The sequence below is a fragment of the Myotis lucifugus genome, unplaced genomic scaffold, assembly GCF_000147115.1.
Source record: "Myotis lucifugus unplaced genomic scaffold, Myoluc2.0 scaffold_152, whole genome shotgun sequence".
NCBI lineage: Eukaryota > Metazoa > Chordata > Mammalia > Chiroptera > Vespertilionidae > Myotis > Myotis lucifugus.
In genome coordinates, this window is record NW_005871200.1 from 2,901,944 (window position 1) to 2,914,632 (window position 12,689).

The following is a 12,689-nucleotide window of genomic DNA, read 5'->3' on the forward strand; positions in this document are numbered from 1 at the left end:
ACAATACAAATTGGTAGGTCATTACTTCATCATTTTAGAATATTCATTGCTGAGTATTCTGAAAGAATTAAATGCATTAAAAAATAATGTAACAGAATATCTACCATATAACAGAGTGCTAAAATAAGGTGGATGAACAGATTATACTTAAAACCACATAAAGATGAGTTTTCCCACACTCCAAAAACAAAAGGTGCAAACTATATCCCCCAATGCCATTCAAATTTCTTGGTCTCTCAGAAAGAAAAATAGAGGATTTTCCAAGTCTTATGCTAATTTTTAGAATGTGACACAACCACATAGATTATGTTGGGTCTGGCTGACAGCAGCAGAATCTGATGCCAGTAATAGAAGGGGCATAAAAGCATCAGTTAAATAAAAAGAAACAAAGACATCACAAGTAACACAAAGTAGATACACTTTCTGTTATTTTAAGTCAGTAGTTTTATTACAATTCACACTGACACACATCAGAGAAGGAATGTCCTGACATTTTCTGAGCATTTCACAGAAAGCAAATGTAACCATCCAGGTAGTCGAGTCATCCACATCTTTCCAAAACAATGCAAAAGCTTTTATATGTGATAACTCAGAAAAGCAAAATTTTCTTATTCTTATCTACAAAACTTCAGTGTCAAAAATGGGTATTGTGAAGTGGGCTGAGAAGGGAAGTGTTTCCCTCGTGATGTTCTAAATCCTGGCTCCAGGTCCCACCACTCCCCTCCACGCTGACTTTCTAGATGACTCTTTATGATACTGCAGGTGGTAGTGTGTTCAGGGGCCACATGGGTTTACGTATAAGGCCAACTATTACACTTCACTATCATTGAAAAGAAAGGAAAGACTAAGGGAGTTAACTGCTGGAAAATGCACAAAGGCAAGGAGAAAATATCTGGGTGTATTAAAAATGAGATGCTCTTTTCACATAACTCATTTAAAAGGTTACAATTACCATAAACATTTAACTCCATTAAAGATCACTGGCAAAAGCTTGCTCTTACATCAGCAGAAGGGCTCTGCATTTACCCAGGCTCGGGAGAAAGCAACAAATGATGTGAAAAGTCACTAATCCTGGTGAAGGAGCCATCCGACTATTTGGAGTTGCATAGGCGTTTTTTAGATCCGTTTTGTAGAAGACACTATGGAACCTTGACAAATTTCCATCTTTCTAGTCATGTGACAGTTGGGTGTTTTAATCCCTTCATCGCCCAAACACACAAGAGCATACCTAAAGTGACATTTCGGATAAATTCACTATACATTACATAACTCGGGGACAACAAAGGAGAGCACCTGAGCATGACGCTACTACTTCATACAGAAAAGCACTGCAGAGAAAACTTTGTTTAAAAACATCTAAACCCAGGTGAATGTAAATACATTTTTGGTTAACCTGTGCTATCACATATACAAATCCTGTCTACTAGGTCAGTCATTTGGATTTTCATTTCTGACTGCATTAGTAGAAGAATATACACTGCTGCATATACTCACATATATATATACATGCAGAGACATGTATCAAATTCAGGTCATGAAAAAAATTTAAAATACACATACTTAAAACCTGTATCTCTAAAAATAAATACATTAGCCTCTAACCGGCTAATTCTCAGTTCCTTCACAAACCAATCAGAACATGGTTTCTCAACAATGGCAGATGACCAATTAGCTGCTCTTTAAATCCATTATCTACCAGTAAACGTTATAAAATTCAGACATACAACAGAAATAACATTCCCAGAAGAAAATGTACATAGAATCCTGGCTTTGAAAGAAATGTCTTGGCTTCCTTGATGTTTAGTTCCTACAGGTGCCTGCTCTGTGCCTCTGCGTTACATGGCAGTGGGAGAGGACTTGTGGTGACAGCATGCTCCCTTCTCCACTCACACCACTTCCTAATCATGGGAGTTAGCTGGCATTCCTTTTGCTGTTCTGTTCGAGAGAACTCACACAGCATTGCTTGTGTCTGATATCACTCCTATAATCACAGTGAGTTTTTTGTGTTCACGTAATTTACAATGTGCTGATACCACTGAGGTAAAGCAGGAGCCCTGGCGTTTAAAAAAGTTTCTCCCAGGGAACAACAGGTAAAGGGTCTGGAGGTGTAGACCTAGGTTCTATGAAGAAGCTCAAAGCCACCGCCAGGATGGACACACTGGCGATCTGACACTGTAGCTCAAACCACAGAGGCAAATGCAGAGAGATACTCAGTGCTCTTCCTTAGAGAGAATGCAGTTCACAGAACGGAACTTTCCTTTTTCCTTCTATATGTCCAAAAACAATTCTTAAAATGATAAAGCCAGACCACGTTGTTTAATGTATGCATTACTTAACAACCTTGTCATTTGTTTTTGAATACAAGAATGTCAGATATGGAGAAAATCCATGATAAAGGATAGGAAGAATGTTTAATGCCACTGCCTAAATTTTTTAAAAGGAAAATTTACCATAGCTGAAATACAACTTCTAAAAAATACAGTGTTCTAGGCGCTCACAGTTCCAGATTGATAACTTATAAGTTAAAGGTAGAAGTTATCCATATATAAACAAGGCCTCTTTTTCATTGATTTCAATCTTGTTCAAACCTTTGGATATTTCAATCTTCAGATTCCACAAGGTAAGGCTGGGTTTATCAAATATAAATAAAATGTTTAAATCCATGATGTATTTATTGTAGCACTAAGAAAACAAATGAGTCAAATATTTACAGCCTGGCTACAATACTTTTCTTTTAAAAAAAAATTCAAATGTGTATCAACATCAAGCCACATTGTTTGTTGAATTTCTCTGGCTGCAAATGGGGCGACAGCATTTTTTCCTCATTCATCTCTCCTCTCAATCCTGAAGTCAGAGGCAGGACTTAAGGGCGCGGTCTTTTGGGAGGTGGTGGAGGCATGAGCTCCGTGTCAGGATCCAGATGATGCTTTCGTTTCTGTCCCTGAGAAGCTGCACATCTGTCAATGAACTCAAACAGAATCTCCTTGGTGACAGGGTTTGAGATGCTGTTGCACACAGCTGTGGACAAAGGGAGACACATCTCATGTGAGGGTTAATTAAGGCAGTGGAGTCACCACAGGGAGATGAGAAAGGGACAGGTTTCCCTCCCATTATGCTAAACACCTCCACTTTACTGACTTGAGTGGCATGCTTCGGATTAAACTATTCTCCTCCCTCTCCCACCCTCCAAAAGAGTTTTTCCAGTAGCTATTCATTACTATACTATTAATTTTAAACCAAAACTTTAAGTACTTGGGTTATAAGCATGTATTCACTATAGTTTTCTGTCCCGCCACATAGTTCTTACAGGATTTTAACCTAGCATAGTGCATCACATTATAGACCATACTCAACTAAAATTTCTACAAAAAATATGTGCTACAGTCCACTCTTTCTCAGAAAACAGTCCACACTGAGAAGTATATAGCTCAGCATCAGCCACCATTCCCACTGAATGGGCAGGCTTCACTGTAGCTGGTAGGTAATATTATTTTAATAACTTGTTTGAAGTAAAATAACTAATTGAAAAAAAGCAAATTTTCTTATGTGATCAAAATTTAGTACCAGTCCTTTTAATTTTATTTACCAATTTGGTGTTTTTGTTTTGTTGTTTTTTTCGGGGGGGGGGGGAGGGAGATACTGGCTTAATTATTCCAATTTTCAGAATTAAGTCATCTTGTTTGAACTTATCTGCTAGTTCCAACAAGAACCTTTAAATGTATAAACAGTAACTTTTAAGCTGCAAAACTCTAACTGGCAATTTCTATATTTTCTCATAAGCTTATCGTTAATCATCACCACCACTGACTGAGCACTCTAGAAGTACTTGATTCTACTGACCTTTAATCTTGGTTTTTATATTTTTTTTCCAACTCCACTAAAAATGCAATACAGGGCAACAACGGCCACTACTACTTTACCTTATGAAGTTGTGTTGTTGCCCATGACAGAAACTCACTATTCTTAATTCCCAAAGCATTCATATTGTACCCAAAGAACATTCTAAATGATAGCAGAGCAGGTGCAGCGGTTGCCAACTGGTTGGTGACCGCTGGTTTAGGGTGTTGTTTTTTTAGCAGCTTTCATTTACTTTGTTCTCCATTGTTTGTAGAGCTATTTTAGGAACTGGAAATTACATTTCCCCCTGCTAATTTAGTCTTTTACCATCTGGTAAACAATGGTTATAGTTTTGAATAGAACTGAAATTATCATGACTCTTGTTGTTGTTGTTCAATAAATTCAACTTGTATACAGCCCATTATCCTGCCCTTTAAACTTCCCTCTTGGACACACGGCACAAACCCACAAGTCTATCTAAAGAGGAGAACCTACAAACCAACGAGAGCTGACCAGGGGGCAGACCTGGCACAACCTGATCCCAGCAAGCAAGAACGGGATCCAGTGACTCTGCCCATCAAGAACAAGAGAGACAGTGCATTTTGTTGGTAATGTAACAAGCATTGGTAGGTTGCCACACTCACCCATGGCAGTGTTGTAGGCATTAGGAAAACTTTTGTCTGTTCTCTGTCTCATGAAGACCCAGCTGTTGTTCTCAAATTTGCATTCTATAATTTTGTTGTCATACTGTTTTAGATCTTTTGTCACCTGTTTTAAAAGAGAATTGAGGATAATATTTAAAATGTTTGAAAGGATTTTAGCTTCCACTACATGACAGACACATTAGGAAATGCCAAAAACATCTCAGGAACTCTCCATGCAGACCTCTTCGTCATCTGGGATGTCTAACCAAACCTAAGGCTATGGTACATACTCCCTTGTATATGCTCATTAATGTGACATTTTATAAATAATTGTGAAAAACAGCTGTCAATATATAGTAATTAAAGGAAGCTAAGCAAAAACCAGCCACTTTGGGGCCAAAGGCAAATGTGTTACCATAGGAATCAATGTCTTCAATATTGTCTGTGTCCCTATGGCTTTCAGAAATTGAATCTGTTGCTTACATTTCATCAACTTTCAAAAAGGTCTTACCATCTAAATTCCTATGTCAAAACCTAAAAAATGTCATTTAAAAGAAAAAGTGACACATAAAAAGTAACATTGGAATCACATTCAGGCAATGTGCATCCTAAATATCTTGCTTTTCAGGCAGTGATAATTAACCAAAAATCTAATCTTTAGGCTATTTATTACCCTTTCCAAACTAGTATGAGGTTAGAGATGAAGCTACTTTTGATTTTACTTGGTAGATTTTTTGGCTACTTCACCTCAGATGATTAAATATGGATTACAACTTACTCCATCAAAGCTAACAAGTATCCATGGTAACTATAAAACCTTTTAAAAGATATTTCATCAGACTGTGAGGATGGTTTTCATAAATAGGAACCTAAGCTTATCTTTGCAGTTTTCAAATCAAATGCCAGTCATGGTAATATTTTAATTCTGTCCTCATCTTTCCCAGCTAACAACTTTTCCTCACAATATGGTAGATTGCAATCATTTAACTTCATTAGCATTATTTGAAATGCTCTCATTTTTCTACCCACATATTCACTACCACCTAGGAATATGAAGGGAAGCAAATTTAAAAGATGCTTTCAATTCACAGATTAAGCAGTGCATGTCTTCATAAAAGCTTTCAAATTGTATTCTTCTTCCCTTAATGAGTATTACACTTGATTGGACTATTTGCATTTTCAACAAATCCAACAGGTCCAGTACATTCAGTGGCTCTGGAACCAGACCTGCCCAAAACAGTGATATTCCACTTAACAAACTTGCTAAATTAATTCTCAAATATTCATTGTTCTAGTCTCAATTCTCCCCTGGTCCTTCGTAGGGATCCATCTCTTTTAATTTGATACATTATCTATATTCAAGTATTAGGCAACTAATTCAGTGAGGAAACCCAGTTATGTTAAACCATATGTAGGATCAAACAGAAATAAGTTTCTAAACCTTTCACAGTTTCCATTTTCTAATTTCTAAAATGGGCAAAGGAATTCCTAATTTGCCGAAACCGGTTTGGCTCAGTGGATAGAGCGTCGGCTTGTGGACTGAAAGGTCCCAGGTTCGATTCCGGTCAAGGGCATGTACCTGGGTTGCGGGCACATCCCCAGTAGGAGATGTGCAGGAGGCAGCTGATCGATATTTCTCTCTCATCGATGTTTCTAACTCTCTATCTCTCTCCCTTCCTCTCTGTAAAAAATCAATAAAATATATTTTTAAAAAAAAGGAATTCCTAATTTACTGAGATTCTGGAAAAATAATAAGTGAAAGTGCCTGGCACATAGTAGCCAACTGGTAAACTTCATAATTGAATATAAAATTGGGAAGTGAAACATTGCTTATTTTAAAAAACTACCTTACAAGGAAATTCATGAAAGAAACCAGGATAACATGGAAAAGTACACTTTGGAAACAGCTGTCAAGAAAACTGTACCATATGCATTCTATAAGAATGGTTTACTACCCACAATATGCAGTCTGTACTTTTACTGACTAGCAATTGTAGTCAGTCTTTATCATTTGGCTAATCATTCTTGTGTTCCTGGTTTCAGAATTGCTATAAATTATGTGTTGCTCAATCCGACTACAGCAATTAAGCACTATTATTAAGTGTCTGTGTATGTACTTGGGCATGCAGTAACAATCTGGAAAACAGAGCTTTTCAGAAAATGCATACACCTCCACTACACTAACCTAACCTTATTTCCATGTTCAAGAACAGCACATTGTCCTTCATGATCACACCAGTTATATTGCCAAGACATACACACTGCAAGGTACTCAATTGGTCAGGTGGTAAAATATATTTAACTGGTAAAAATAATATCTCCCATAGGTGCACAAATTAAGCCAGTTTTCACTAATGGTCAGATCAAGACAATAATTGGCATACAGAGGAGGAGCTTAACTTTACTATCCAAATTCTAATTTGTTACTATGACAATCATCATCCTCAGCCTATTACATATTATTATTTACTAAAACAGGACTCCATTAGGACTTCTATAATAAACTCTGGTTATCCTAGTCTGAGTTAATAAGAAATTGGAAATAATAAGAATAAAATATTTATAAATCAGGATTTCACATCTGTACCTATAATCACATTTAACTAATATTTTATTGTTGTTTTAAAAAAGAAGAGCAATAGACAGTGTATTTTATATTGAAATATTTTTTCATGTGCCCATTTTATTGAGTACCACACTCTTAATACTATTTGAATCTACCAATAACCTGGGGTTAATAGACAGTCAGATGAAAGTGAATCTAATACCTCTGAAGATTTTAAATTAGCAGCCCAATGATAATACCTAGAATGCAGGGTCTAAGGCAGGTAGAATCACAGTTGCTCCACTCTGCACTGTTTTACAGAATACTTTTTGTAGTCTAGGTGGCTGGGCACACTACCAAGTCACAAAAGGCAAACTATCAATGTTGGCTAAACTGACCTGTGTGGATCCTGAGAAAGAAAACACCTACTAAAAAGGGCTCCCGGTAGCTAGATAACTGGGCTGAAATAAAAATAAATAAACAAATAAAAACCTCCAGCGTACTAGCCATTTCTACACAGGGGCCTTTCATGCAAACTGCACTTTAGGGAGAAGCCTGCACTGAACTGCCCACCTGCACTGTGTTTCTGCCATCTGATTCAGCCCTTATAAAGGAGTTCCTGGAATCCTTTCTCAACCAATAAGACTGAGGCTTTTGCCATCCATCAAAGCTGCACAACTCCCACCAGCTTCTTCACTGACTAATTAGAGTGCCTCCTTTCTGACCAATCAAACTGTGAGAATTTGGAGAACTCATTTGCATGAGGACAGACCAATCAGGGACCAGGGTTGGGGACTTCTGTGTATGTATGTCAGCTCCCCTTTGGCTCTGGGAGCATACTTTCCCTTTCCACTGAAGACTGCATTTCCCTGGCTGGAGCTGAAACACCAAAGATGTCTCACTGAAGCAGGGCAGAGCAGACTAGCATTGAGCAGAGTAGAGCTGTCTAGCTCAGTGATTTTTAGTCATTTTCATCTCATGACACATATAAACTACTAAAATTCTGTGGCACACCAAAAAAAAATGTATTTTTTTTGCCAATCTGACAAAAACAATAGGTATAATTTTGATTGTGTTGGCCATTGCCTTTTTTTAAATTTGATAATCTAAGGGAAAAGAGGTCAGTGCCCCTGACTAAACAGTCAGGTATTACATGTTTTAAAAATTCCTGGGGCACACAAGTTGAAAATTGCTAGTTTAGCTAGAGAGGGGCCTAGCCCCAGGGTTATCGCACATGTATCACAATTGATCTGCTTGCACTGAATAAAGTCTCCTTCTTCACTGCACCCCAAACTGGGGATTCTTGTTGGTGCTGAATTGGTGCCAACAACCACGGGTTGGCACCTGCACAGAGCAGGCAAAGACACGTTGCTATTTCTAGTGGGACAGAAGCCTCTAGAACTTACTGCCCTTGCTCTGTGCCAGCTGTTTTCTTATCAAGAGCTCATCCTTCTTTTAGAGAAACTGCACAGAGGCTTGAGGGGAGGGAGATTTCTCTGAACTAATTTGCTCTGGAGACACTTTAAAATAATAAAAATCCTTAGAATTGGAAAGGCACCAGTGAGTTGTGGTTGTTGTTTTTTTACTTTCAATTTTGAAATAATTTTAGAGTCACAGAAAAGTTGTCAAGGTAGTATAGAGTTCCAGTATTTCAGTCACACCTAATGTTCATATTTTACAACACTATTAACTAAACTACAGATTTTATTCGGACTTCATCAGTTTGTCCATTAATGCCTTTACTTGTTCAAGAATCCAGCCCAAGAAACCTCATTGCATTTAAGTGTCATGTCTCCATGTTCTCTTCTAATCTGTGATAGTTTTTCAGACTGTCCTTGACACTCTAGGAGAGTACTAGTCAGATATTTGTAGGATGTTCCTCAGTTCGGGGTTTTCTGATGATTAGACTGAGGTTATGGATTTTGGGAGAAAATGCAAGAGAGGTGAAGTGCCCTTCTCATTGCATAATATCTGGGGGTATAGGTATCAACACTGTTTATTACTGGTGATGTTTATCCTGATCACTTTGTTAAGATGGTATCTGCCAGGTTTCTCTACTGTAAAGTGACTATTTTTCTCCCCTCCACACTCTATTGGTTAATTACCAGTCACCATGCCCAGCCCCACTCAACAAAAAGGGAAGTAAACCCCACCTCCTGGAAGGAAGGGTATCAAAGACTATGTGGACATTTGCTAAAACTACCACAGAAATTAATAAGTTTCTCTAGAGCTATTTTAAGGCTATACAAATATCCTGTTTCTCCTTAAAGTTTCACTCATTAATTTGAGCATTCATCCGTGAATCCTGCCTACAGCAGTCTTTACTGTGGTATCCTAATGGAATATTCTCCTTTATCCATTCCTTATACATTTATTACCTAGACTTTCTGTAAGGAAGACCTATCTCTTCTCCCTCATTTATCTGCTTATCTATATCATTACTGACTCATAGATATTTATTTTATTCTTTAGTTTATAATTAAATACTATTGTCATTTATTTTGTTGCTCAAATTGTTCCAGTTTTGGCCCTGGCTACTCTCTCAGGTTGACTCCTGTGTCCTTTTAACTTGCTTCCACTTTCACTTACAAAATAAATATGTTTTTGGCATTTACTTTCTGTCAACACAAGATATTACTCCAGGCTCATCTGGTGTTTTCTCTGCTCCCAGGTCTAGAGTCAGGCCTGGGGTCCTCTACCAGAATTTTATAGTCCACTACGAAACAGTCCACTACAAAAGTATTGCCACTACTTGTTTTAATCAGAATTTAAAATTATTTTTGAGAGAAAGAGAGGGAGGGAGAAAGAGAAGGAATGAAAGTGAGAATGAGAAGAGAGAGAGATGGGGGGAATGGCAATGAAACATATTATAGATATGATATGTTTGTACTTAGAGGTTTCCAACTCATCTTCTGTGAACTGCTCTCTGGAGCTAAGTTACATTGGCCATTTCTTTCTTTTCTGAAGTTATCATTTTTCATTTTGATAATTCAAGTTCTACCTCTATAGTGTGACAGGAAGTATATTTTTTAAATGTATCTTGATTAGATGAACTCAAACAAAACTCTTATTTTTATGTAAATAACTTCAATTTCTAGTACTAACGAAGGCAGAGAAAATAAAACAAGTGAGTCAGAAATAAAATGGAATTATATGTTTTCCTTATGGTATAAGACTAATACAAACAAATTAAATCTGAATTATTAGACAAATAATCTTTTACAAAATTAGGGCCATGATATATTATGTTTAGAAAGTGTATCCATTTACTGGAAAAAGTAGAGCATTTGACTAGTTGCCCTTTAAAAATATGCCAGACTCGATCTACCACTTAAAACACAAGTCCCTCCGCTAAAATATAGTTACGTTTGTGCCTCTATAATGAAAAACTACTGTGTAAACAACACACCTTGCATTTGCTAAGTTAGAAACACAGCAGCAGGGAGTCTCTACCTCTTATATGAAGGGGGTCTTCAAGCAAGTGTTCAACTAATGAAAACAGCCAATAAAAAGAAAGCAGCTAAAACTCTGTCTTTTTTAAGTCCTAAAAATAAGTCATAACTTCTGGATATGAAACTTCGAGTAAGCTACAGGCTATTACCTTCTAATAAAATCAGTTAGTCATAGTTATTCAAAATATAATAAATCTTCATACAAAATAACTGGACAGCCCTGGCCGATGTGGCTCAGTTGGTTGGGCATTGTCCTGTGCACTGAAAAGTTGCTAGTTCGATTCCCGTCAGGGCACATGCCTGGGTTTGGGGCTCGATCCCTGGTGGAGGGCGTGCAGGAGACAGCCGATTGATGTTTCGCTTTCACATCAATGTTTCTTTCTCTCTCCCCCTCTTCCTTCCTCTCTCTCTAAAAATCAATGACAAAATATTTTTTAAATCCTATATAATAAAGAGCTAATATGCCAATTAGACCAAACAGGAGAACAACCATCCGGACGAAGCCAGGGCTGCGAGGGCTGGCTGGAGCTGCAAGGGTCGAGCCCCCTGCATGAATTTCGTGTATTGGGCCTCTAGTAGACAGATAAAACAACACGTTAGTAGTGGTTATTAGCGGATGATGGAATTAGGAATGACTTATTTAAAATATTCCTAAGATAAATCATTTCAATAAAAATGATAAACATAAGGTTGGCTTTTTCCTCCTTTTTTATTAAATTTATTGGGGGGATATTGGTTAATATGATCATATAGGTTTCAGGTGTGGGTTTCTACTCCTTTTTTATTAAATTTATTGGGGGGATATTGGTTAATATGATCATATAGGTTTCAGGTGTGGGTTTCTATGTTACAAGATCTGTATATTGCACCAGGTGCCCACCATCCAAAGTCAATCTTCTCTAATCACCATGTATTAGGACCTGCCTTTAGCCCCTACCCCCTTCCCTCTAGCAACCATTACACTGCGTTTGTCTTTTAATATCCTATATAATAAAGAGCTAATATGCTAATTAGACCAGATGGCGGAAGGACCAGTGAGCAGAGGTCGGGATCGCGGGGCCGCAAGGCAGCTGGAGCCGTGAGGGCCGAGGCAGCTGGGGCTGTGAAGACCTACTCTTGCACGAATTTCGTGCATCGGGCCTCTAGTAGAGGTATAAAACAATAAGAAGAGATGAACATTTAAATAGAAAACAAAAAAGTCTTGGGAAAAGGGTCTAAGTCCACAGTTCACAAACTGTGCAATGAGAATGCAGGGTGCTGCAACAAACTCACAGAGGCACTGTGGGGTATTTTAAATTTTTAGAGAAAGATGTGTTGGACACCATGCAAACTACTAGCTGAAGATAGTTCACAGTTTTCATGTGAGATTCCTTTAGATGGCACTATATCTTTACAAAGCTGAGTGTTTGGCATTTATTGTGATAAAAACCAAGTATCACAAAAGTCAGTGTGGAACAGTAAATGAGACTGGTGGTGTAGGATCTGATCCCAAGGTTTGAGAAGTTATGCAGTCCTTCACATGTGCTAAATAGTTAGGACATAAACACAAGCTGATTGGATCTATCCACTTCATAAATGGCACCTGTTAGGTATTTCTTGTGGTTTGAGGTGCTGTGTATGAGGCAAAATCAAGAAAGTTTGACAACCTCTGATCTAAATTCTCTTCATTCATCCTTTCCCAGATCCTAGTCTCTAAACTCACACATAGCCTTCTAGCACTTAGTAGAAACCAAACAGAGTAGTAAAAAACCCTGCTTAAGGTACAGAAAATAGAACTAGTACAGAATGAGAACTTCAAGTTAATTTCATTAGTTTGATTTAGATCACTAAAATATGTGCCCCTCATTGATCTCCCCATTATCAGTATAGTACCCAGTCCAGGGTAGATCCTCAGGGAGAGTGTTTACTGAATTCAAGAGAATCATGAGCCTCTGGTTTATCAACCAGTTTTCCTGTCGATGGCTGGTTAAGTAAAGTAAGCTAGCACTAGCTCTAGCCTTACTCTACCTCCTTCCTTCTTTCCACTCCTCCCCTACCCCCACCACCCCCCAAACAAAACAAAAAAAGGTTTAAATATCTTAAATATCCTCAATTTGTCATTTGAATAAACACAATGCACTTGTACTCTCTATTTCTGGTGCCTAAGGTGGAGGTGATGCCATGACCACTCTTTGCTATCATGGTATTAAAGGCAGCATATCCCCTTTGGCA

The 12,689-nt window shown here is 37.8% G+C and overlaps 1 protein-coding gene across 7 annotated transcripts in view; it reads right to left on the reverse strand.

Annotated features, from left to right (window-relative positions):
• Positions 1–424: 424 nt before the first annotated feature.
• RNGTT (RNA guanylyltransferase and 5'-phosphatase) overlaps positions 425–12,689 on the reverse strand; it is a 200,353-nt gene continuing 188,088 nt past the window's right edge. For 6 of the 7 annotated variants that reach the window (XM_023759339.1, XM_023759335.1, XM_023759337.1 and 3 more), the window contains 2 exons: positions 4,482–4,605; positions 425–3,018 (listed from right to left, as the gene is read on the reverse strand). In XM_023759339.1, the coding sequence (XP_023615107.1) occupies positions 2,864–3,018; positions 4,482–4,605 (279 nt within the window). In that variant the 3' untranslated portion in view covers positions 425–2,863. The remainder of the gene's footprint in view (positions 3,019–4,481; positions 4,606–12,689) is intronic. The other variant, XM_023759336.1, reaches the window with a different exon arrangement.